This window comes from Chiloscyllium plagiosum, chromosome 15, assembly GCF_004010195.1.
Source record: "Chiloscyllium plagiosum isolate BGI_BamShark_2017 chromosome 15, ASM401019v2, whole genome shotgun sequence".
Classification (NCBI taxonomy): domain Eukaryota; kingdom Metazoa; phylum Chordata; class Chondrichthyes; order Orectolobiformes; family Hemiscylliidae; genus Chiloscyllium; species Chiloscyllium plagiosum.
Genome location: NC_057724.1, coordinates 71,342,714 through 71,370,400, shown reverse-complemented (window position 1 = coordinate 71,370,400; position 27,687 = coordinate 71,342,714). Strand labels below are relative to the sequence as shown.

The following is a 27,687-nucleotide window of genomic DNA, read 5'->3' as shown; positions in this document are numbered from 1 at the left end:
GAGGATTGGTTGGCCCAGTTCCGAAGAGCATGGCCTCGCTCTTGCCTCGGTTTACCTTGGCCCCCCGAGGCCCGTTCGAACTGGTCACATATGCACATGAGTCTGCGCACGGACAGCGGATCCGAGCAGAAAACGGCGACGTCATCCATGTACAGTGAGGCCTTAACCTGCAGGCCCCCGCTGCCAGGAATAGTCACCCCTCTCAGGCTCGCATCCTTCTTGATGGACTTGGCAAATGGCTCTATGCAGCACACAAACAAGGCAGGAGAGAGAGGCTTCAAATCCGCAGCACTCCAGTAAAATCTTCTTCACAAACACCATCCGATCGCCCAGTGTGTGCTCCTCCACCTTCTTCACAGTCACCCTGACTCTGTTGCGAATGCCCTGGCCTGGGCTGCGAGCGGCTGCTGAGGTCATAGCTCTGAGGTTGGCTGGTACCTGAATTGGCGTTAGGCCGAAGCCAGCATAAAGATCCACCAAGAGCAGGTCAGCACAACCAAACGATCCTCCAACGATGGTCATGATCCAGCGATGGTCTCCAGCAGCTCCAACGACTCGCAACATGATCCCCGTAGTTTCTCCCCCGCCAGCACACGTCAGCTGCGTCAAACCTGCAGCACTCGAGCAGAATCTCTTCCCTGGTGGGAATTACCGAGAAGAAACAAATTTTTAAGAAAGTCTTTCATAAATTCAGAACATCCCAAAGCCCTTTACAATCACTGACATACTTTTGAATTCCAGTTATATGAACAGCAGTAGGCCATTCAGCCCTTCAAGCCTGCAATAGAGTTAGTGATGAGATCACGGCTGCTCTGTGGCCTAACTCCATAGACCTCCCTCAATAACTTTGCTGAACAAAAATTTAACAAAACGAAAACTGTTATTGTAATGAAGAAGATGTAGCAGCCAATGTTTACATAGCTAACTCCCACAAGCAGCAAAGAACAAAGGAAATGTACAGCCCAGGAACAGGCCCTTCAGCCCTCCAAGGCTGAGTCAATCCAAATCCACTGTCTAAACCTCTCTCCCAGTTCGTAAGGATCTGTATCCCTCTGCTCCCCACCTAATCTGTCTAGACGCATCACAAATGAATCTACCATGCCTGCCTCTACTACCTCTGCTACCACCTTCTGTGTAAAGTACTTTCCACGTGTATCCCCCTTGAACTTTTCACCTCTTACCTTGAAAGCGTGACCTCTTGTTATTGAATCCTTCACCTTGGGAAAAAGCTTATCTCTATCCACCCTGTCTATACCCTTCATGATTTTGTAGACCTCAATCTGGTCCACCCTCAATCTCCTTTATTCTAATGAAAACAATCCTAACCTACTCAACCTGTCTTCATAGCTATCACCTTCCATACCAAGCAACATCCTCGTAAACCTTCTCTGCACCGTCTCCAAAGTGTCCACATCCTTTTGGTAATGTGGCGACCAGACCTGTACATAGTATTCTAAATGCGGCTCAACCAATTTTAACATGGGCCTGCCAGCTCTTATACTCAATACCCCATCCGATGAAGCCAAGCATACCATATGCCTTCTTGACCACTCTATCCACCTGTGCAACCACCTTCAGGGTACAATGGACCTGAACTCCCAGATCTCTCTGCTCATCAACTTTTCCCAAGGCTCTTCCGTTTACAGTATATTTCACTCTAGAATTAGACTTTCCAAAATGCATCATGTCATATTTGCCCAGATTGAACTCCATCTGCCACTTCTCTGCCCAACTTGCCAGTCTATCTGTATTCTCCTGTATTCTTTGACAGTCCCCTATGCTTTCTGATATTCCACCAATCTTCATGTCATCTGCAAACTTACTGATCAGACCAACAATGCCCTCTTCCATATCATTTATGTATGTCACAAACAACAGTGGCCCTAGCACTGATCCTGGTTACCTTGGTCCATTTCAAGAAACTCCCTTCAACTATTACTTTCAGTCTCCTGTTGCTCAAGCAATTCTTTATCCACCTAGCTAGAACACCCTGCCCACCATGTGACTTCACTTTTTCCATTAGTTTATCATGGGGAACCTTATCAAACACCTTACAAAAGTCCATGTATATGACATCTACAGCCCTTCCTTCATCTACTAACTTGGTTGCTTTCTCAAAGAACTCTATTAAGTTAGTAAGACACGATCTCCTCTGCACAAAATCATGTTGTCTATCACTGATAAGCCCATTCTTTTCCAAATATAAATATATTCTATCCCTCAGTACCTTCTCCAGCAACTTTCTCACCACTGACGTCAGGCTCACTGGTCTGTAGTCACCTGGAATATCCCTACTACCCTTCTTGTACATGGGGACAACATTAGCAACCCTCCAGTCCTTCAGCACTTCATCTGTGTTTAAGAATGCTACAATGATATCTGTCAGGGCCTAAGCTATTTACTCTCTCAACTCCCTCAGCGACCTGAGATAGATCCCATCCAGTCCTGGGGATTTGTCCACCTTAATATCCTTTTGCCTACCCAACGCATCTTCCCTCATTATGTCAACGTGATCCAGAGTAAACAAACTTCTATCTCGAATCTCAACATTCATCATGTTCCTCTCCTCTGTGAACACTGATGCAAAGTAATCATTGAGAATCTCACCCATTTTCTCAGGTTTGACACACAGCCTTCCTTCCTTATCCTTTAGTGGACCAACCCTTTTTCTAGTTACCCTCTTGCTTCTTATATATGAATAAAAGCCCTTGGGATTCTCCTTAATTCTGCTCGCTAAAGTTATTTCATGACCCCTTTTAGCCTGCTTGATTCCTTGTTGAAGATTGGTCCTACTCTCTCGATATTCCTTCAAGGCCCGTTCTGTTCTTAGCTGCCTGGACCTTAGGTACACTTCTCTTTTCCTCTTGGCTAGTCGCATGATTTCTCCTGTCATCCACGGTTCACAAATCTTGCCTTTCCTATCCATTGTTTTCAAAGGGACATGCCTATCCTGCACTATCTTCAACCTATCTTTGAAAGCCTCCCAGGTATCAAATGTGGACTTCCTTCAAATAGCTGCTCCGAATCCACATTTCCCAGCTCCTGCCAAATTTAGGTCCGGTTTAGTATTCTTTCCTTAGGACCACTTTCATCTTTGTCTACGAGTATTCTAAAACTTACAGAATTGTGGTCCCTATTCCCAAAGGAATCATCCACTGCAACTTCTACCACCTGGCCTGGCTCATTCCCCATCACCAGGTCCAATATGGTTCCTTCCCTCATCGAACTATTGACAAACAGCTCTAGAAAACTTGCCTGGATGCTCTTTACAAATTTTGCACCATCGAGACCTCTGAAACTAAGTGTACATCAATCAATGTTCGGAAAGTTAAAATCTCCCATCACCACCACCCTGTTGCCACTACATCTTTCCATAATCTACCTATTTGTTCTCCTACCTCACCCTCACTATTGAGAGGCCTGTAGTACAGCTCCAACAATGTATGTGCATCCTTCTTATTTCTCAGGTCTACCCATAATGCCTCACTGCTCAAGCTCTCCATAGTGTCTTCCTTTCACACAGCCGTGATATCATCCCTGACCAACAATGCAACTCCTCCCCTCCTTTTACTTCCCCCTCTGCCCTATCTGAAGCATTTATATCCTGGAACATTTAGTTGCCAATCATGTCCTTCCTTCAATCAAATCTCTGTGATCACAATAATGTCATACTCCCAGTCGCCAATCCAAGGCCTAAGTTCATCTGCCTTACCCACTGTACTCCTTTCATTAAAGTATATGCACGTCAGACCACCAGTTCCTTTGCGTTCATCTTCTCTCTGCCTACTCTTCCCCTTGGTATTGCTAACTTCATGATCTTTGCAGTCTCTAGTTTCCACCTCACTGTCAACTAGTCTTCTCTTCTGGTTCCCATCTCCCTGCCAGATTAGTTTAAAACCTCCCCAATAGCAGTAGCAAAAACTCCCCAATGCATTTAAATATATGAAAGAAAAGAAAATAAAAGCCTTACGGAGTCCTTCTCTTCTGGTCAGAGGTCGGGGTGCGGGAGGGAGATACTACACGTGTAGTTTCTCGAGTTTAGCCGCTGTTCCACTTTATTCTAAGTCCTTACCTTCCCGGCAACCTCCTGGTCTCCAACGCCATCTCCGCTCTGTCTCCCGCTGCTCCTGGACAGGAAAAAAGAAATGGGATAATGATTGGCCAACTTGATGATTGGCCAACTTGTTTCAGTGCTGTTGATGGACAGATAAATATATGCCATCAGAGAAAACTACCAGATTCTTCTTTAAAGAAAGTGGTGGAATTTTTTTACATGCACTTTAGAGGGCAAATGGTGGGTCGTGTGTGGAATGAGCTGCCAGAATGGGCGCTAGAGGCTGATACAATTACAACATATAAAAGGCATTTGGATGAGTACATGAATAAGAAAAGTGTTAAGGGATGTGGGCCAAATGGGACTGGATTAATTTAGGATAACCAGTTATTGTGGATGAGTTTAACTGAAGGGTCTGTTTCCATGCTGTATGGCTGTATGACAGATAGGAGAAAGTGACGACTGTAGATGCTGGAGATCAGAGTCGAGAGTGTGCTGCTGGAAAAGCACAGCAGGTCAGGCAGCATCAGAATTGACATTTTGGGCATAAGCCCTTGATGCTTTTCTGGCACCACACTCTTGACTCTATGACAGATAGGCTCTCAGTTTAATTTGATTGATTTAGTGGATTTACTCAAATAAGCATTCAGTTCTCAATTTATGAATTGATTTTCAATTCAATGAGTTAATATGGTGGGATTGGAACTCATGTTCTTATTAGCCTGGCCCACCAGATGACTAAACCAGTAACATAACCACTATGCTATCATCTCTCATACTGTGTAATGGCTGTGTTACTGGTCCTGTAAGCTAGAGATTCCTGACTCATGCTTAGGGGCATAGCTTCAAATCTCTCCATACAATTAATCAAATTTGGATTTATGAAGCCAGCGATAGTGACTCATAATAGTTACTCATATGTCCTTTGAGTGTCTCCAGACCAATACCAATGGTTGATTTTGACTGCCCTTTGAGATGGACCAACGAATGTACATGAAAATAATAAAGAAAGGAAAAACTCCCCATCTGATAAACCAAAGTCCAATTAATATGGTCTTCGCTAAATCCTTTGTTAACTTTGCCATAAATATGAAGGCAAGTTCAGGTGATAAAAATGGGGAAAATATGATTAGGCCCAATCTGACTCTGTATTGTCTCAGCCTTGGTTAGGCCCATATGAAGCTATTCTGTTCTGGGCACCACATCTCAGGTAAGCTGTATTGGTCATAGAAGGTGAACCACGCTGAACCACAGGAATGGGACTGAGGCTCATTGCACAAACATGGCTTGTGTTGAAGATGATCTCATCTGGGCATTTAAACTAATAGAAGTTGATAGAAGATTGATTCCATAACATTATCTGACTTCCTTCCTGCCTCAGCTCAGCTGCTCAAACCCTCAGATATTTGTTACCTCTGGACTCAACAGTTGGGTGATTTGTCCGCCACATTCCCCCCTCCCCCTTCATAAGCTTGAGGTCCAACCCTGGGAGCTGCCCTCCTCCAGTTCTGACCCCTCAAGCATTCTGGCTTTAATATTCTGCCTTTGATGCCAGGACCCTCAGTTAGTTTGACCCTCGATTCTGGAGAACCTTGGCTACACTTCCACTTTACTTTCCTCCTTTTTGGAACTCCTTAAAACAGTTTGAACAATGTTTTGTGCATCGGACCTAATATCTCCTTAAGAGGTTGGTGTTAAATTTAGGTTTTGTGGAGCTGACCAGCCACTAGCTTAGAGGGAATCCTGTTCGTGATATTGAGCCTTAGCACATAATAAACAATGGCACAGAGAAGCATTAATTTACAGAACGTTATAGAACTTGCCTTCTCTGTCTTGAACTCAAACCCGTGGATGCAGGTGTAAAACCACACAAGACATTTTTTTTTGAAAAACATCTTCAAATCAAAGAATAAATATGAAAAGAAATGATCCACAGCACCACTCAGTTGGAGAGTTTTGGAATGTCCCCAGTATTCTGCTCAAAGTATGTTCCGCCTCTGACTCTGTGGGTGGCAAGGTGGCTCAGTGGTCAGCACTGCTGCCTCACAGCACCAGGGTCCCAGGTTCGATTCCAGCCTTGGGCGACTGTTTGGAGTTTGCACATTCTCCCCATGTCTGCGTGGGTTTCCTCTAAGTGCACTGGTTTCCTCCCACACTCACAAAGATGTGTAGGTCAGGTAAATTGGCCATTCTAAGTTGTCCATAGTGTTAGGTGCATTAGTCAGAAGGAAATGGGTCTGGGTGGATTACTCTTTGGAGGGTCGGTGTGGACTTGTTGGGCTGAAGAGCCTGTTTCCACGCTGTAGGGGAATCTAATCTCATAATCGCATTTTAGAGTACAGTGATTAGGAAGCAAAAAAAGAGGTAATTCTTTTGGAGCCATCTTGATGCTTCTTGTCTTAAGCTGAGTTTTAGACATTACAAAAAACTGCTGTTTCTCTGATCCATTGCAGTGAAGCAGTTTGAGACAGAATCCAGTTTGTAGCAAACAAACACACCTCCTGGGCTTGGCAATGCTTCTTAACTGTTACTTTAAACAATCACACATTTCCAGGAAAACTGATCCATCAGATTGGTGAACAAAAAAGGACCGGGGGCCTTACATCTGTTGTCTGAACTGGGGAAATAAATCGTGGCCATATGTTGTGAAGTAGTGTTGGGAATCCTGCAATGTCAGCAATGTACCCTTGATGGATAAGAGTACCATGATGGTTTTTAATGGTTGTCAGTTATATGAGTGATTGGGATGTGAATATTGGAGGTATAGTGAGTAATTTTGTCGATGACACCAAAATTGATGGTCTAGTGGACAGTGAAGACGATTGTTTCAGAGTTCAATAGGACCTTGATCAGTTGGGCCAATGGATCAAGGAATAGCAGATAGAGTTTAATTTCGATAAATATGAGGTGGAACATTTTGGTAAGGCAAATTACGGCAGGACTTATATTCTTAATAATAGGGTCCTGGAGAATGTTGTCAGGCAGCATCCGAGGAGCAGGAGAATCAACGTTTCAGCCATAAACCCTTCATCAGGATGCTGCCTGACCTGCTGTACTTTTCCAGCACCACACTCTCAACTCTGATCTCCAGCACCTGCAGTCCTCACTTTCTTCTGGGGAATATAGCCAAACAAAGAGATCTTAGAGTGCAGGTGTTTAGTTCCTTGAAAGTGGAGTCGCAAGTAGACAGGGTGGTGAAGAGGGCATTTGGCAGTTGTCTTATTGGTCCTAACTTTGAGTACAGCAGTTAAGAGATCATGTTACAGTTGTGTAGAACGTTGATGAGGAGCATGGTTTTTAGCCAACGTTTTTTTCCTGTGGTGAAGGAATCCAAAACTAAAGGACGTATAAAGGGAGAGGAGAAAGATTTAAAAATGACCTACAGGGTAACTTTGTCACGCAAATAATGGCACGTGGATGGAGCGAGCTGCCAAAGGAAGTGGTGGAGGCAGGTACAATTACAACATTTAAACGACAAATGGATGCATATATGAATAGGAAGGCTTTAGAGGGATTAGGGCAAATTGCTGGCAAATGGGACTAGGCCAGACTGGGATGTCTGGTCAGCATGGATGAGTTGGACCAGAGTCACAGCAAAATGGTGGACTCTTAACAGTGCTCTGGACAATAAGGGATGGGTAATAAGTGCTGGCCCAGCCAGCAATGCCCTCATTCTGTAAATGAATGCAAAGCAATTTCTTTTTGATTTTAAGAGATGTATAACCTTGCTTGTGTTAATGTTCACTTTCATTCGAAAGTTCTTTGAAGGTGGCAACGCAAGTAGATAAGTTAGTCAAGAAAACATTTGTCATGCTTGCCTTCATCAGTTAGGACATAGAGAATAAAATTTGGCCAGTCATGCTGCAGCTGTATAGAACTTCAGTTAGGCCACGTGTAGAATATTGTATGCAGTTCTGGTCGCCACATTACCAGATGGATGTGGAGGCTTTGGAGAGGATACAGAAAGGGTTTACCAGGATGTTGCCTGGCTTGGTGGGTATCAGCTACGCAGAGGAATTGGACAAACTTGGTTTGCTTCCATATGAATGTCAAAGTCTGAGGGGACAACCTGATAGAAGTTTAGTTAATTGTGAGAGGCATGGATAAGGGTGGTGAGTTGGAGTCTTTGTACCTGGGTGAAAATGTCAATTACAAGGGGACATAGATTTAATGTAAAAGATGATATTTAAAGGAGATATGAGAGGCAAGAGTTTTGTACAGAGGGTGGTAAGTGCCTAGAATGTGCTGCCAGAACAGCTGCTGGGGGCAGGTACAATCGCAACATTTCAGAGGCACCTTGACAGATATGTGAATAGACAGGGAATAGATGGATATACACTGCATAGAGGCAAAAGAGTTTTATTTTCGAAAGGCATCATGGGTTGGTGCAGTCTTGGTGGGCTAAGGGGCCTGTTTCTTTACTGTTCCTTGTATGGCCTAAGTGCTAGTTTAAGTCAAAATCTTTGCACAGCTTGGTAAGAATTCAAGTTTAATGAATTCCCATGTTTTAAATCCAGTCTTTTGGTATTTTGTCTATTCTAGCTACCTTCATCATTTGTTCTTGCTGTTGACCCACACTCTAGTATTCTAGTTGAATGTAATCAATATCAACATTACTCACACAGTCACTGCAGGCATTTAATCTTTGAGTGTAGTTCATCCATTGCTACTTCCACTGTTTTCTCATTTTACCAAGGTTTGTTGATGTATTGCCTTCCACACTCTCTAATGCTGTGGTTTCAGCCCTTCACACCGAGTGTCATCAATTCCTTTCTGTGTTTACGTACTTAAGGTTTACCTTTCCAGCCAATCCAAATCTTTCAGTATACTTCTGCGTTTTTAATCAATGTTCTTGTCCCTTTCTGCTTCTATCGACTCTCTACTCCAGAGTTTATGTTTCAATTTGACTTCTTTAATATTGATGTGCTAAATTACTCTCCTTTCTTCCACCTTTTGCAACATCACATTCATAATCCATGGTTTCTTGATCCTCTGGACTGTTAACAATCCTATGCTGTTGGCCACTTCTTTGGCTGAATCTTTATTCTTTTCCCACTGTTCATTCATACTGATGTAATCCTTTTTTTCTCACTAGTACTTTGATTACCTAAGTTACAAATTCTTAAGCTTTAACTGTTTTCTGAATATTCCACCTTGGATCTTCTTCGGTGGGAGCACTGTTTCCATTTTTACACGGTTTTGCTCTGTGTCTCTGTTGGCTCCTGGCTGAGATTGCAGCGTCTTTGTCTCATCATTGTATGTCGAGAGTGTGGTGCTGGAAAAGCACAACTGGGCAGGCAGCATCTGAGGAACATCTGGATGGGAATAATGTGATCAAGGATAGTCAGCATGGTTTTGTGAAGGGCAGGTCGTGTCGATTCTCCTGCTCCTCGGATGCTGCCTGACCTGCTGTACTTTTCCAGCACCACTCTCTCAACCCTGATCTCCAGCATCTGCAGTCCTTAATTTCTTCTCATCATTGTATGGCCCAGTTAAAACCTTCCTGCATTACCAAACATTTCCCATGTGCATTACCTTCTTGAATGATATAAACCACGTGCTTGATATCATTAGCTCTGTTCTTCAGCAAATAATCTACCAGCTTTCAGCATCATTCATTTAGCTTTCCAAATCCATATAACTTAGTCACCTCCTCTTTCTCCAGAAATGTTGTTCCAAACTCCTATAACACTCATAAAGCTGTTTCCACTCTCCAGCTCACTGGCTTTTCAAATCTATTGTACATTGTATGAAACTCCTTATCTGGATTGTTGCTTTTGGGTATAAATACCTGAGCGATGGTAGTGTCCCCTGGTTAGTTTCATCAGTATCAGTCCATCTGCCTCACTTTTCTCTTCATTCATACATTTGGCAGATTCCTTACTGCTACTCCATCTTCCTTTTCTTCCTTTCCTGATTATATCAATCTCAATTCATTGCTCATAAAGTTGCCTATGCCCATCCTCCATACCTCAGGGTGTTTTATTTCTCCTCTTTCCCATCCCTGGCTTTTGACTCCCTCGCTTTCCTCTCTTGTTAATCGCTTGTACATTCCATATTCTAATTCATTTTGTATTTACCAAGTTTGTGTATTTGAGGATTTCACTCAGAAGTGACCTTTGAGACCTCACTTCCTCTGTAGACAAGTCGACGTCAGCTAATGATTTAGGCAGGAGTTCCAGTCCACGCAGTTAATGCTGATACATCCCAGGCCCCTTCTTCATTAGTTTCAATGATGATTCACCACTGGCTTCTAATGTGCTGTTGACCAGTGCAAGGGATAGTTATAGAGTCATAGAGGCTTGCAGCGCAGAAACAGACCCATCAGCCCATCCTGACCAGTTTTCCTAAATTAATCTAGTTCCATTTGTTTGCATTTGGCCCATATCCCTCTAAACCATTCCTATTCATATATCTATCCAGCTCCTTTTAAATGTTGTAATTGTACCAGCCTTCACCACTTCCTCATTCCATATACACACTGCCCTTTGCATGAAACAGTTGCCACTTAGGCCCCTTTTAAATCTTTCCCCTCTCACCTTAAACTTATATCCTCTAGTTTTGGACTCTGGTACCCTGGGAAAAAGTTACAGTTATAGTGGCAGACCTCACACCCTTGAAGCACAAAACAGTGAAACAGGTGATTGAGATGTACTGATTGAACTTTTCTCGTGTACTTCCAGCTGATGCTCCAGTTTGACTAATGCATTAGTTTCCAAGATTACATTTTGCTTTCCCCTCTGGGACATCTGATCTGATGACTTCCAGTTGCTTATCTTAGCATTTCACAACTCTACATATTAAACCAATTAGATGAGAACCAACAATGTTGCTCTCCCATTAGACCAGTAAAAGACCGAATTACGATGTGCAACTCAAGGTCCAACATGTTAGAACATTGAACTCTGCGTCAGAGACACAGAAATGGCAATCCTGGCAGAGTTGGTGGCATTCTTGCCTCTGAACCATGACACTATAGGCTCAATCTGTCTACCAGAGACTTGAGTGTAGAATTTATCTGGATGCTTCAGATGCATTACAGAAGGAGTGCTGCATTGTTGGAGATACCATTTTTCCAATGAGATGGTAAGCTGTGTGCCACCTTTACTTAGAAAGCATTTCTATAGGAGGACAGGGCAGGTCTTCTCTGTCTCCAAGGCCACTGCTTATCCCGCAACCAAAATTACTAAAAAAAAGAGCAAGATGATTTGCAGAACTTCAAGTCACTGCTTCTGGGAGCTTGCTGTGCGTAAATTGACCGGTGTGTTTCCTACAGTACAGCAGTGACTGTGCAACAAAGCCAACACAGGGAATACTGGAGAAACTCAGTGTATCTGGCAGCATCTGTGGAGAGAGAAACAGAGTTAGTGTTTGGAGCCAGGTATAGCTTCTTCAGAAAGTACTTTGCTAGCTGTACAAAGTTGAGAGTATGGTGCTAGAAAAGCACGGCAGGTCAGACAGCATCCGAGGAGCAGGAGAATCAATGAACCATTCCTAATAAAGGGCCTTTGCCCAAAATGTCGATCCTCCTGCTCCTCGGATGTTGCCTGACCTGCTGTGCTTTCCCAGCACCTCATTCTCGACTCTGATCTCCAGCATCTGCAATCTTCACTTTTCCTGGCTATAAAACGTCCTTTGGGACAGCCTGAGGTGGTGAAAGGTGCGATATGAATGGAAATTAATTTTGTGAAAATCTGAATCCCATTCTTGACTGATGCTGTGGGTTGAGTCAAATCAGTCGTAGAATGGAGGAAAAGCATTAAAGTGGGTGAGGTTCAGAGTACCGTATGTCAGGGAAGGACAGTGTTCTCTCATGCAACTAAGGAAAACATAATCTGTAACAACAAAGACACTCAGGATAGAATATTGTCCCAGAGGATGATCCGGTTATCCCAGCTCAATGGCTAAGTAGTTGAGTGGGGTCAAGATGTAAGAAAGAGGGTGTGATGGGAAGAGGATAAAAATAGATTTACATCAGTCACATACCAGAGTACTTATTGGAAAAGCTTTAATGCCCGATACTGATGTTTATATTTAGAATTCAGCCATGTTCCGTAATAAAATTGTATTTTATGAGCTGGGGAATCACGAGTCACATAACAGCTGGTAACAATCATTGAGAATATTATACAGGCCCATCCGTCTGGGAAAATAGCAGAAAGAAATTCCAGATAAAATCCTTTCAAAGATGGTATAGTTCTTCTCTGGTCTTCACTCACTTAGCTCTGCATGTCATGCAGTAAACACTTGTCTTCAAATCCTCCTACGTTCTCACTCACTTGACAAAGTAACAGGCAAGATACACTAAGACAAACCAGTGGATGTACTGGACTCAGATGTCCAAAAGGCATTTGACAAGGTGCTGCATCAAAGGTTACTTCACGAAATAAGAACTCACTATATAGGGAATAACATATGTACATGGACAGAGGAAACTGGCTAATAGGAAGCAGAATTGAGAATGCAAGGATCATTATTGGGTTGGTAGGGTGTAATGAGTATTATACAGCTATCAGTGTTGGGACTTCAATTATCTGCAGTTTGTACAAAGACCTTGATGTAGTCACTGAATTTTAGCTAAATTTTTCTGATGGTACAAAAATAGGTGGGAAAGTAATTTGTGACAATGACAAGAAGAATCTGCAAAGGAATGTAGATTGTTAAGTGAGTGGGCAAAAACATGGTAAATGGAGTATAATGTGGGAAAATGTTAAGCTCACTTTTGACAGGAAGAATAGAAAAGCAGAATGTTATTGAAATGGAAGGAAATTACAGAACTCTGAGACGGAGGGAACTGGGTGTTGAGAGAGTGATTTTAACCTTTTATTTGTCACTTAGACAAGACAAGACTTAGGTTTCTTTGTTTAAACATTAATCTATACACGCGTGGGAGTTGTACATATCAAAGTATGACATATAGCTCAGATTTTTACCACAAAACAAAGATTTTATAGACAATCTTCCAACCAACTATTTCTACATATAATCATTTCCGATCAAACTTTTACGCATTTACTCACCTATACCTTTACCCAACAGTGTTCATATAATCCATTTTCTATATTAGTACACATGATATTATCCAATATGTTCAAACTAGCACACATGGTTATCTTATCCAGTCTTATCAGAGTATGTACGTCTTCTGGCTGTAGGTACATACTCGTGATAGTCAGAAAACCTTAACTGTCTACTTTCCTCTTTCAGAGTCCTGATATATAAAACACATGACGTTAGTGTGCAGTTACAGCAAGGTAAATGCGATGCTGTAGTTTGTTGCAAGGGGAATGAAATATAAAAGTGAGAATGCTTGTCTTAATTGCGTAGGGAGGTGCTGGCTGAGTCATATGGTCAATTAGCTATTAGTCCAGAGATGCAGGTTGTATTGATACAATGGCTTTAAGAGGAGTATTTTGTACTTTGTTTATTTTGAAAAGAGATTTTGATGCATTCATGCTGAGCTATCTATTCCAAGGCAATAAAGTAAACAACTTGTGAGACCTTGGGTTTTTTTGTAAAAGTTGGAACAGTAGGAGCAGTCTTAATTGGTGGAGTCAGGCTGCCACAGAACCAGGGTTTTAGTTTAGCTTTCAGTAATTGCTGGGGTTTAGAAGCTGGTTGTGGAAGCTGCTACATCTTTCTCTCTGTTACAGCTAAAAGCTTGGGTTCCCCTCCTGCTGCCAGAATCACATGTGAGGCTATCTGTTTTATTGAATTTGCCTTTGCCAAGGGATGTTTATGGGATGTTATTGGAACAGTTGCTGTTTAGTAGTTAAATAGTCTATTGTTCTGTTATGTTTTCCAATAGAGTCAAATGAATAGGAAGGGTTTAGAGGAACATGGACCATATGTTAGCAAATGGAACTAGTTTAGTTTAGGATATCTGGTCAGCATGGATGAGTTAGACCAAAGGGTCTGTTTCCGTGCTGTACATCTCCATGACTCTTAAGTATTTCCAATTCTTCTTCCTTTTATTTGTATTTTAACCATACGGTAAGAATAAAGTGTGTTTTGCTTAAAGCCAAGTAATGTAACCAATAAAATTACATATGGGACACAGCAGTTTACACTTTCCTTTAAGTAAGATAAAAGTTAGGGTCTAGGCTATGTCCTTGATATATTTGATAGGTGTTTGGTCAGGTCCATAACGAACTGGAGGCTCTTGTTGGGATCAAAATCTATTATTCGAGGTTGGGTTTAGGGTTATTCGACTCAAAAACAGTGAGTGGTGAGCATTGGTGTTCTCTTTTCGAATGCATTCAGTTGGTTTAAATGGGGTCTACCTTGTGTAATAATGGCACTTTCTATGGCTAAGAGTGTCCTGGAAAGATGCCACTTGGGGAGCTTATAGAAGGTCTGTAAGGCACAGTGTTTGGAATCGGCGGACAGCTGGGGTTGAAATTGCCTTTGTCTGTGAGGAAAGGGGAGGTAATTGCAACAATAGCTCGGCATTTACAATTTACCGGAATGCAATGGGAATCATTGGAAATAGCTAAAATTTAATTACAAGTGAAGCAGCTTGAATATCAAAAAGAAATGAAATAGTTTGAATTAAGATTGAAAGCAGAAGAAAAACAGAATGAGAGAGAAGGTGGGGAGAAAGATTTTTCAAACTTTGGAAGTTGGATCTGAAAACTGAAGTCAACTTAATGATTTGAATTGATTTATTATTGTCACATGTACGTAGTTACAGTGAAAAGTTTTGATTTACACACAGTGCAGACAAAGTGCATTAGGGTAATAGAACAGAGTGAGGAATACAACATTACAGCTTCAGAGAAGGTGCACAGGGAGCAAGATCAACATTAAATTTGAAATTTGAGAGATCCATTCAGAATTCTAATAACAGCAGGGATGGTGGGGCAGTACGGTGGCTCAGTGGTTAGCACTGCTGCCTCACAGCACCAGGGACCTTGGGCAATTGTCTGTGTGGAATTTGCACATTCTCCCCGTGTCTGCGTGGGTTTCCTCCAGGTGCTCCAGTTTCCTCTCACAGTCCAAAGATGTGCAGGTCAGGTGAATTGGCCATTCTAAATTGCCCATAGTGTTAGATGCATTAGCCAGAGGGAAATGGGTCTGGGTGGTTACTCTTCAGAGGGTTAGTGTGGACTTGTTGGGCCAAAGGGCCTGTTTCCACACTGTAGGGAATCTAATCTTAGAAGCTGTTCTTGGTGTGTGTGTTTAAGCTTTTGTGTCTTCTGCTTGACTGAAGAATTCGGAAGAATTTGAAATGGTGGAGCTATATGTGAAAGGTCGGAGTAGTGATGAGGACAATAGTGGAGAACAGTCCCATCATAGCCAAAAGCCTGGTGGTGATCTGTTGAAAAATGACCCAAGTATTGCCAAAGTTTGACAAGAAGGCTATAGAAGTATTTTTCTTTTCATTTTAGAAAGTGGCTGAATGAATGAAATGGCCACTGACCATGTGGGTATTGTTAGTTTAAACAAAGTTGGTAGGTAGAGCTAGTGAGGTATTTACATCACTATTAGAGGAGGTACCTGGGGAGTATGAGAAGGTGAAAAAAGCCATTTAGGTGCATATGAGTTAGTGTCAGAAGTCTACAGAAAACGGAATCTAAGGAGGGAACCTGGTCAAAGGTATATTGAGTTTGAAAGAATCAAACAAGGTAACTTTGATAGGTGAATAAGAGCATTGAAAATAGATCAAGCACATGACATTCTGAGAGAGACAATTATTTTGGAAGAGTTCAAAACTTCACTTCCTGAAGAAGTGAGAACTCGTGGAAGAGTAGAGAGTTAAAACTGCAAGATTAACCGCAAGATTAAATGGTAGATGATTACGAGTTGGCTCATAAATCAAAATTTGGCTTCCGACATCAATTTCAATCCATGAGGGATAGAAATTGGAAAAGTCCTCAGGTGGTAAGAAGGAAAAGAAATCACATTGAAGATAACAAAGCTAGCTTACCGTAGGGAGAAAAAGAAACCCATGAGAGGGATCAAGAAGTAAAAATGCTCAGATGTTTTCACTGTAATAAAGTAGGCCACGTGAAATCACAGTGTTGGTGGGTTAGAAAAAGCACTGTGAAGGTGGATGTGGGAAAACAGAATAAGCCAGTGAATTTTGTTGAAATGGCAAAGGAAAGCAAGTTGGAGGTTAAAAAGCTACACCAGGATATACAACTTGGTTTTGGGTTGTTTGAGAAGAAGGTGCCAGATCCTTTTAATGTGACAGTGCTGCTGTTGGACTGAGGTGGAGAAAGTCAGAAGTCACATGACACCAGGTTATAGTCCTACAGGTTTATTTGAAATCACAAACTTTCGGAGTGGAGCCCCTTCGTCGGGTGAAGTGAGAGGCAAGCACACAGGTGTCCAATGATTTCAGATCTTCTTAAGTCATGGACTTGTAATGGTCAGGTTTACTCGTATGTGCCAAGATGAGCAGGGAAAGAAATTGCAGTTTTAAGAGATGCAGGAGCATGTTAGTCTTCGATGGCGAGAGATGAGGAGATATGCAATTGAGAAGGAGTATTGTCAGAGCAGGTAGTAATATTTGGAATTCATGATGAGAAGTGTAGTGTTCCATTCTATAAGGTGAGGTTGCAGAGTCCAGTGAAAAGTGGTGAAGTGGTGGTAGGAGTAATAGAGAGGTTCTCAGTTCCAAGAGTATAGTTGATCCTTGGTAATGATATAGCTGCATCTTAGATGGCAGTGGTGCCTACTGTGGTTGAAAAGCCAGTGGAAAATCAGGCAACTGAGGTATTACAGGAAGTATATCCTGGTATTTTCCCTGACTGTATGCTAACAAGGTCACAAAGCCACCAGTTGAAACGGGAGGAGAAATCAAAGAACAAAGGTAAGGAGGTTGAAGTTCAATTATCAGAGACTATGTTTGATTAAATGGTTGGCAAAAACAGGTGGAGGACATTAAATGTGGAACACAGCACTTTACACTTACCTTTAAAAGTGAGGATTCAGGCTATCTTCCTTGATATATTTGAAGGAGTTTGGTTTGGCCCATAATAATGTAAATTTCTGGGTCCTGTGTTTGGATCACAGCCATGGCAAGTCATCTGCCAATACAGATGATGGAATTTGAATTCACCTTAAAAAAAACTAGAATTTCGTGTCTAACAATGAGCGTAAAAGCATTGCTGATAGTTGGGAAAATCCCATCTGGTTTACTATTATTCTTTGGGAAGGAAATCTGCCATCCTTACCTGGTCTGGCCTACATGTGATTCCAGACCCACAGGATATGGTTGACTCTTAGCTATCCTCTGGGCAATTAGGGCTGGACAATATATGCAGGCTTTGCCAGTGACATCCATATCCTGTGAATGAATTAAAATCAAGAGCATTGTTGAGAATATCTGGAGTACAATTTTGGTTCCATTTAAGAAAAGATATAAATGCATGAAAAGCCGTTTAAACAAGATTCACTTGACAGATACCTGGTGATGGGTGGGTTATCTTATGAGAAACATGTGGGCAGACTGTACCTGCTTCCATTAATGTTTAGAAGAATGAGAGGTGATTTTATTGAAGCAAATAAGATCCTGCTGGGATTGACAGGATGGCACCAGGAAGGATGTTTCCCCTTATGGGAAGGACACTGTTTAAAATGAGGGCCTCCATTTTGAACAAAGCTGAGGAGATTTTCTTTTCTTTCATAAATTTGAGGTGTTTTAGAATTTATTGAGCAGTGGAGTCAGGTTCCTTTTTAGGGCAGGGGTAGTTTGACTCCTTTATTAGTTAAGCATTGAAGGTTATTGGGAATAACCAGGAGGGTGGAGTTGAGATCACAGTAAGAGCTGCCATGATCTTATTGAACAATGGAGCAGGCCAGAGATGCTGAATGGCCCATATTTGCCTCAAATTCACATGAACGTATGTTTGTCTGTCCTTTCTGTCTTTGAAATATCTCCCTGCTGTACAATTCTGAGATCTCTGCACTCCTTCAATTCTGCTCTCAATAATAGTTTGACTTTATCTCCTACAGAGATCATATGATGGCCACGGGACTGCCAGACCTAAGACAGGCTTCAGAGGCTGAAGAAGGCAATGAAGAGTGTTCAGGTACACTATATTTTATTCTCCCTTTTGACATATTTTACAACTCAACATTGTTTTGTGCCAAACCAATATTGAGATCTTCACCTGTTAACCAGAGTGCTTTTCTTGTTGCCCATCCTTAGTTGCACTTGAACTGTTTGGCTCTCTAGACCATTTGATTGAATGATTTATTGTCACAAGGATTTAACAACTAAATACAGTGAAAATTGCAATATGTCTTCATGGTACAGTACCATTTTGACTTGCAGAAGATATTAAGATATAATTCATAGAATCCCTACAGTATGGAAACAGGCCACTTAGCCCAACAAGTCCACACCAACTCTCTGAAGATAATCCCAGGTAGACTCACCCTTCTATCTTATCTTCCAAAACCCTATTGCATGGCTAATCTACTGAACCTACACGTTGTTGGATGGTGGAGGAAGCCGAAGCAAACCCATGCAGACTCAGGGAGAACGTGCCAATTCAACACAGACAATCACCTGAGGCTGGAATTGAACCCAGGTCCCTGGCGCAGTGAGGTAGCAATACTCACCACTGAGCCGCAGTGACAATATGACACTGTAAGATACAATGTTTAAATATTAGTGAAACCAGAGTCATCTTCCTCCCTTCTTGTACCCTGCTCATGATCAGAGTGGTGTCTTCACACAGGCTCAGGGTCTATCAGTGCTCCTTCATACAGTCCATTCCAGGGACTACCAAATCCGGCCTACCACAGCACCGCAGCTGAGTGCAGATTTCAGAGGGCAGTTAGGAGTTGTCAACATTGCTGTGGGTTTAGAGTCCCATCTAGACTAGGCTAGGTAAGGATTTAGATTTAGATTTAAATTTAACTGTTCTTGTCACATGTACTGGAATACAGTACAAAGTCACCAATCTCCCACATCATCTTAGTATACAAAAGACAGCAATAGTGAACTAAGTGAATATTTACAACAATTTAGAAATTGTGTAATATAATAGAGACATTATGCTGGTCAACTCTTGTGAAGTAATAAGACATCATTATGAAACATCATTGTAAAGCAACATCATCATGAAACAAACACTGGGTACTTTGCTCCCACCTTGACTGTTGGGGAAATTTTAAACTAACTCAACAGGGGTGTAGGAAATAGGAGAAAACATTGGAGTATTGTACCAGAGCTGGGTGAGACAGATGTCATTAGAATAGAGAGTGCTATGTTCATGGGTGAACCCAGAGTAAGGGGGAAGGTCATGCAGTCTAAATCATGGTGACACTGAATGATTAGATTACTTACAGTGTGGAAACAGGCCCTTTGGCCCACACCAACCTTCCGAAGAGCAACCCACCCAGACCCATTCCTCTACATTTGCCCCTTCACCTAACACTACAGGCAATTTAGCGTGGCCAGTTCACCTAACCTGCACATTTTTGGACTGTGGGAGGAAACCGGAGCACCCGGAGGAAACCCACACAGACACAGGGAGAATGTGCATGAGGTGGGAATAGAACCCAGGTCTCTGGCACTGTGAGGCAGCAGTGCTAACCACTGTGCCATCATGCCACCCATGCATGGTGCATGAAGTAAAATTGATTAAATTGATTGGGTGACACGGCAGGTCAGTGGTTAGCACTGCTGCCTCACAGTAGCAGGGACCTGTGTTCGATCCTAGCCTCAGACATCTATCTGTGTGGAGTTTGCACATTCTCCCTGCATCTACACGGATTTCCCCAGGTACTCTGGTTTCCTCACACAATCCAAAGATGTGCAGGTTAGGTGAATTAGCTGTGCTAAATTGCCCATAGTGGTTCAGGGATGTGTAGGCTCAGTGCATTAGTCAGGAGTAAATGTACAGTAATAGGGTTGGGAAATGGGTCTGGGTGAGTTACTCTTAAGAGAGTCAGCGTGGACTTGTTGGGCCAAGTTACCTGTTTCCACACTTTAGGAATTCTGTGAGAAGACTGGCAAGTTACAGACACAATTTGCCATGTGGGATTATGTTAATGTAGTAATGGAGCCTTAGCTTAAGGACTTGGTGTTAAATATTTGTGTTCAGAAAAGACAAGGAAGGGCAATAAAGAAAGCTGTTTTCTTTTGGTTAAGGAAAATGTTGCAATGCTGGGGAATGAGGGTGTTCCAGCGGGTTCAAGAACAGAGTAAAGTTGACTTGCGCAGTGTAATTTATAAGCTGCCAACATGTTGCAGAAGGAAAACTGCATAGAACAGCAGAGAGACAAGCCAGCATAGATTCATCATTGTTATAATGGGGGACTTTAATTGCCCAAATAAAGCCTGGTGCTGAGGTAGTTTTCAAGGACAAGCAGTCCTAGGTTCTGTAGTGGACAAATGCCTCCAGTAGTATGTGTCCAGTCTAACAAGAAAGGAGGCAGTGCTTGGGAAGGAGGTGAGCAAAGTAGATCAAAGTTAAAAATCACACAACACCAGGTTATAGTCCAACAGGTTTAATTGGAAGCATACTAGCTTTCGGAGCGACGCTCCTTCATCAGGTGGTAATGGAGGACACAATTCTATGGCACAGAATTTATAGCAAAAATTTACAGTGTGATGTAACCTGGTGTTGTGTGATTTTTAACTTTGTACACCCCAGTCCAACATCAGCATCTCCAAATCAAAAGTAGATCAAATATCAGTGGAGGGATCTTTTACAGAATAGCGACCTTTGTATTGCAAGGTGTAGGATGCTGAATAATTAACTGGGGAAGAGCTGACTTGGACAAGGCAAGGGGAGAGCTGTGTCAAGATTAGAGTGGTGCTGGAAAAGCACAGCAGGTCAGACAGTATCTGAGGAGCAGGAAAATTGACGTTTTGGGCTGCCTGACCTGCTGTGTTTTTTCAGCACCACTCTAATCTTGACTCTGATCTCCAGCATCTGCAGTCTCCACTTGCGCGTAAGGGGAGAGCTGGACCTGATGGATCGGATCCAAAACCTGGCCGGATGTGCTGCAGCTGAAGAATGGGATACCTTCGAAGAAGGGACAGTTTAGGCATGGTTAAGGTATATTCCCCCTAAAGGGAAGCTGGGAAACAAATCCAGAGCTCCAAAGAAGATGGAAATAAAGTTAAAGAAAGTGTGCTTCTGACAGGTAGCAGTTTGAGAATGCAATTGTGAATAAAGCTGATGTTCAGAAGGAAAATGAGAAAGGAAATAAGAGAAGGAAAGGATTTTGAAAAAGACTAGCAACAAACATAAAGGGAAATTCCAAATTCCTCTGTGGACAAATAAACTGTTACAACATTGTGACAATAGGGGTAGGGCTGATTAGGAACTGTAAAAGGGATTTACACATGAAAGCATGGCAATGCTGTTAAATAAATTATCTGAATCAACATTACCCTTGAGGGAGATGTTTCCCAAGTCCTGATGAATTGAAGCTAAGTCAATCGAAGGATGTAAAATTGTTAAGCAGGAAGTTTTGGATAGGTTATCGGTACCTTTACTTGATAAAGATGCTGGGAATTGTCTGGAAGGACATTGAAGGAAGTGAGAGTAGAAATTGCAGAGGCCCTGGTGCCAGAAGACTGGAGAATTGCAATCATTTCCCCTTTGATGAGAAAAGATCAGTTCAGCAATTACAAACCAGCCAGTTTAGCTTCAGTGGTGGGGAAACTTCAAGAAACATTTGGGATATTTGGGATAGAATTGACAGTCACATGGAAAAATGTGGGTGAACTTGAAAGAAATAGCATGAATATGTTAAAGAAAAATCACACCCAACCAGCTTAGTTGAAGATATACCAGAGAGGGAGATGCTGTTGATGTAATGACCATGGACTTCCAAAAGACATTCAGCATAGTGTCACATATCAAACTTGTGAAGAAGGTTTTAATTCGTGGAACAAAAGGGACAGTAGTACCATGGTATGCAAAGTTGGCTGAGGGATAGGAAACAGATAGTAACAGTTAATCGCTATTTCCGGACTTGAGGGAGGTTTGTAGGAGAACTGTCCAGTGGCTGGTAATAGACTTTTGTTTTTCCTGATAAATAATAATGATCCAGTTATTTAAGTGCTGAGGACAGTTTCAAAATTTGCGAATAAGACTAAACTGTGAGGTTGAGAGTGTAGAATATGCAAAGGTGGCAGATGCAGAGAAATGTGAGGTGGCACGTTTTAGTACAAAGAGACTATATAAAATAAAGGATACTATGCTTAAGGGTCTTCAGTTGCCTGGAGACCTGTGTGTTTTTGTGCATAAGTTACTAATGGTGGCAGGACAGGCAGAGCTGTTAAGAAAGCATACAATATTCTAGGCTTCACAAATAGGGGTTTTGTGGGGAGGTTATGATAAACTTATATGACTCATTGCTATACTTCAGCTGGAGTGTACTGTGGAGTTCTCGGTATCACACCATAGGTAGGAAATGAATGCATTGGAGAGAGTGTAGAATAGGTTTACAGAGTGGTTTCAGGATGAGGCACTTCAGTTATGAAGAAAATTTGGAAGGTTGGACTTGTTTTTCTTTGGGAAAAGAAGGCTAGGAGGAGATTTCATGACAGCTTTCGAAATTATGAGAAGTCTGGACAGAGGAGGTAGGGAGAAACTGTTTCTTCTTGTGAAAGAATTGAGAACCAGAGAGCACTGTTTTAGAGTGTTTTGGAAAAGAAGCAAATGTAAGAGGCATGAAAGAATTTTTTTTAAGTAGTGTGGTTGGTGTCTGAAATGCACTGTCCAAGTGTGGTGGAGGCTTGTTCAACTTAGGTATTCAAGAGGATTTTAGATTATTTAACTCACAAAAATGTGCTTGGTTAAGGGAAAAATGCTGTAGATTGGCACTTAGTCAAAATGCTCAGGGAACTGGTGGAGACATGATGGCCTGATTGGCCTTCTTCTGAACTTTAGCAATTCTGTAATACAGTGAAAGGATGTATAGTGATAAGGCCAGTGTCACATGATTTCATGGAGCACTCTGGAAGGGAGCAGACTGTGTACCACAAGTTTGAGACAATGGTGTGAAGGCAAAGCTAGACGTAAAGTGTTTTTGAGAACTTCTAATAGACCAACATCAGTCATTTGGGAGTTTAAATAGAGTTGGATCTCATAAACCTGGCAAACAGTGACAGTCGCCACATCATTTCAACCTTAAATATTTTACTTTCCTGGATATGAATTCCTGACTTTCTACAGGATTTTACTAAGGATATCATGGGGATTAAAGGGCATGGGAAGAAAGTGGGGCCAGGGTGCTAGGTTGGATGATCAGCAATGATCATATTGAAGGGTGGGACATTAAAGAGCCGATTGGCCTACTCCTATTCTCTATGTTTCTATATTTCTCATGAGCTGGTTAAGATCATTTGACAAAATCCCTCATGGAAGGCTGTTTGTTTGTAATTTATATGTGAATGATTTGAATGAAAATGGCGGTAGTTTGATTCGTAAGTTTGCAGATGATACAGAAGTTAGTGGAGTTGTGAATAGTGAGGAAGGTTGTTAAAGGATGCAAGAGGATAAAGATCAGTTGGAAAATTGGTCAGAAAAATGAAAGATGGAGTTTAATCTGGACAATTCTGAGGTGATGCATTTTGGGAGATCATATGCAAGTGGAATGTATCCAATAAATTGTAAGATCTTTAGGAACATTGATATACTGAGAGATTAGATTAGATTAAATTAGATTACTTTACAGTGTGGAAACAGGCCCTTCAGCCCAACAAGTCCACACCGACCCACCGAAGCGCATCCACCCAGACCCATTCCCCTACATTTACCCCTGCACCTAACACTACAGGCAATTTAGCGTGGCCAGTTCACCTAACCTGCACATTTTTGGACTGTGGGAGGAAACCGGAGCACCCGGAGGAAACCCACGCAGACACGGGGAGAATGTGCAAACTCCACACAGTCAGTCGCCTGAGGCGGGAATTGAACCTGGGTCTCTGGCGCTGTGAGGCAGCAGTGCAAGTCCATAGTTACCTGAAAGTGGCAATATAGGTAGATATCGTGGGAAAGAAGACAGATGACATGTTTGCTCTCATTGATCAGGGTATTGAGTAGAAATATTGGCAAGTAATTTTGCAGCTGTATAAGATTTTACATTTGGAGCATTGTATGCAGTTCTGGTCACCACGCTATGTGAAGGATATGAAGGCTTTGGAGAGGGTGCAAAAGATGTTTCCCAGCATGGTGCCTGGATTGGAGTATATTAGCTGTATGGAGAGGTTGGACAAACTTGGATTGTATCCACTGGAGTGATAGAGGCTGAGGGGTGACCTGACAGAAGGATATAAAATTATGGGAGGCATGGAGAGGGTGAATACTCAGAGTTTTTTACCCAGGGTGGAAATTTCAAATACCAGGGAGTATGGGTTTAAGTGCGAGTGGGATAATTTTATGGAGATATACAAGAAACGATTTTTACACAGGGTGGTAAGTGCCTGGAGTGTGCTACTAGAGGAGTGGTAGAAGCAGATACAATAGCAACATTTAAGAGACATTTAGACACATATATGAAAAGCAGGAAAGATAGTGATATGGACTACGTACTGGCAGATGGGATTGGCTTAGAATGGCATCATGGTCACCACAGACATGGTAGGCTGTTTTTGTGTTGTACTGTTCTATGTTCTAAATTGATCATTGTTTTGCAAAGTCATTATAGCAGGAAAATAGAAGCACTATTCACTTATCCTTCCAAGTGACTCTACATTTTCCAATCCAATTGACAGATGAGGGTTAACGTGTTTCCATCTGTAAGTGGTTTCTGGCATCAGGGCCTTGGTGTCAGTTGATTTAAGTCTCTGCACACGCCTTCTCTTTGTAATAAAATGTAGATATCCTTACACCGCAAGGGCTACAGCAGCTCAAGAAGGCAGCTCGTCGCCATCTCTTACTGGACAGTTAAGAGTGGGCAATAAAAATACTGGCCCAGCCAGCGACTCATATTTTTAAAAAGCAGGAACTGAAGTGAAGTCTCAAGCTGTTATGTGCATTTGGTAACACACCTTTAATCTTTCACTAAATTGGCTCACAAGTTTTGTTTCTCTGCCTGTTATTCCTCTGGGGACAGTTGAGTGAGTGGGTCACCAGTCAGAGAAATCAACAGCCAATATAGAGTGAAGGCATTTTTGTTTTAATTAAGCAAGAGACATTCCCAATGGAGTTTCTGTTTCTCAAAAGTCATGTGTGAATCCTTTTTTCTGTCCAACTTGGCAATTCCCTAACTAAAATATTGTGGACTTTACAGATGAGATTTTTCTGTAAATTCATTACGTGAGAGGAAAGATGCAGTCAGAGAAATACTATTGCAGAAAAGTAAAGCACTGCTGGGTTTTCCTCTTGCTTTATATTACAGATAGCAATGCATTCTTCTCTTTTCTGAAGTAATTACATGGCAGTTCTGTGTAACATTTGGAATTGTTTCCAGACTCTGAAGGAACAGGCATGGAGTAGCATCTGGTACCCTGTTTGTATACCGAGTGCCAGTTAAAACTGCAAGACAATTAAAACATGTTTTAATGCCGAAGATACTCAATAAGGACAGAAAGTTGAAAATTGTACGAGTTTTACATATGACTGTTTTAAACCAACAAAGAAGAGAACAGCTCACCATGTCAATGTCCATCCAGCTGGCCTGCAATTCCTTGTGTGCTTTTAACTGTTATTGACAATAGTTTGACTGATATGTGTGGAATTTTCCAAGAGTTACAAATTAGTAGAATAAATGTCAGACCAATCTCATCTGACAATGACATGTAATATTCAAAATCTAGTCACAGCCTTACTCTAAAGACCAGATAGAAATGTGTTTTGTTACAATCGTTGTGGTAAAACCATAAAGCCAAAGCAACCTAATTTATCAAATGAAATAATTACCCCCAATTTACAAATTTAGCAAAGAAGATTTCACTTTTTATAATTTTTACGTTAACACGCATTTGAACTAACATTAATTGAACATGAATTAACAGGCAACAGTACTTCAAATTGCAAGATAATTTCCACTTTTTGTCATTAATACAATGGTACATTATCACAAGTATTACTCCATAGAGACAAGTGGCACTGCTTGCAGTTCCAAAGTTTCCTAACTCAGCTTTTCATATTTAATATTTCCCTGTTAATTATTTGTTGGCCAAGTCATGTTCACTGACAGCCATATTGCATTGAGGTCCCCAGGGAAGCTCATTACCCTGTCAGGCCATCAACAGCCACATTCGTGACAGACCTGATGGCACAGACTGCCCAGAGACTCCATTAACATGCCCTTTTAATCGACCCTGTCAGGCGGGCTTGTTGCATTAGGCAAAACTGAAGCAGTTGCACTAAAATTATTCAATTCGGCCTTCAGACTCAAACCCAGCCTTTGGTCTTACTGTGTCATTCAATGTTGCATGCAAACAGCTCTGTGCAAATGGATCTTCTCTGATCTCCCTTCTGCTTCAGCCTTAGTTTTCTGAAACTGTCCTTTCGGTCTAGTTACATGGCTTTTGTAACTTGCTTCCTGTTGGTACTGCTTCCAGTTCAAGGAACACTGAGTCACGTTAACTAGTATTTCTTTATTAGTTGAGGAGGTTACAGTTGATAACAGTCTAAGGATGGGGTGTAAGGCCATTTAGAAAGAGATGAGGAGAAATGTTTTCACCCAGAGAATGATGAGCCTGAGAAACTCTCTGCTACAGAAAGCGGTTAGGGCCAAATCGTTGAAGACTTTGAAGAAAGATGTAGGTGTAGTTCTTATGAGTAAAGGTATCAAAAGGTATGTGAAGCAAGCAGAAACAAGAGTACTGGTTGGATGATCAGCCATCATCCTATTGAATGGTAGAGCAGGCTCAAAGAGCCGAATGGCCTACTCCTATATTCTTACAACCAATGATAATTTCCACAGCCACTTTCATGGACTTACAATGAATTTTGTTTACTGTATTACTTCTAGATCAAAGGTCATCAGAGTATTGAACTAAATAAAATTCAGATTGATCAAAACTTTAGATTTGATGACATAAAATTTTGTTATGCAAGTGTATTAAGGGAAATGAAATTAAGGTGCAGAAGGGAAGTTGAGGTTAAGACAGGTCATGGTCGAATTGAAAAATGACTGAAGCACAAAGAGACCTGGGAGTCCTCATTCAGGATTCTCTTAAGGTTAACATGCAGGATCAGTTAGCAGTTAGGAAGGCAAATGCAATGGTCATGTTCATTTTGAGAGGGCTAGAATACAAAAGCAGGGATGTACTGCTGAGGCTGTATGAGACTTTGGCTTCACCACATGTGGAATAAGGAAGGATGTGTTGGCGTTAAGAGGAGGTCCAGAGGAGGTTTACAAAAATGATCCCAGGGATGAAGAACTTCTCATACAAGATCTCTGGTTCTACAGTCCATGGAGCTTAGAAGAATGAGGGGAGATCTCATTGAAATGTACTGAATACTGAGAGTCCTGGATAGAGTGGATATGGAGAAGATCTTTCCACTAGTAGAAGTGACCACGAGCAAGAGCAGAGCCTCAGAGTGAGTGTGCGACCTTTTAGAACTGAGATGAGGAGGCATTTCTTCAGCCAGAGGGTGGTGCATGTGTGGAACTCATTGCCACAGAAGACTGTGGATCCAAGTCATTGAGTGTATTTAAGACAGAGATAGATGGTAAGGAGATCAAGGGTTACAGGGAGA

The 27,687-nt window shown here is 41.8% G+C and overlaps 1 protein-coding gene across 3 annotated transcripts in view; it reads left to right on the top strand.

Annotated features, from left to right (window-relative positions):
• The window catches only part of zgc:66433 (uncharacterized protein LOC321250 homolog), a 195,945-nt gene that overhangs the window by 103,501 nt on the left and 64,757 nt on the right, over positions 1-27,687 (top strand). For all 3 annotated transcript variants that reach the window (XM_043705166.1, XM_043705165.1, XM_043705163.1), the window contains exon 2: positions 18,017-18,093. In XM_043705166.1, coding sequence (XP_043561101.1) covers positions 18,024-18,093 — 70 coding nt within the window. In that variant the 5' untranslated portion in view covers positions 18,017-18,023. The remainder of the gene's footprint in view (positions 1-18,016; positions 18,094-27,687) is intronic.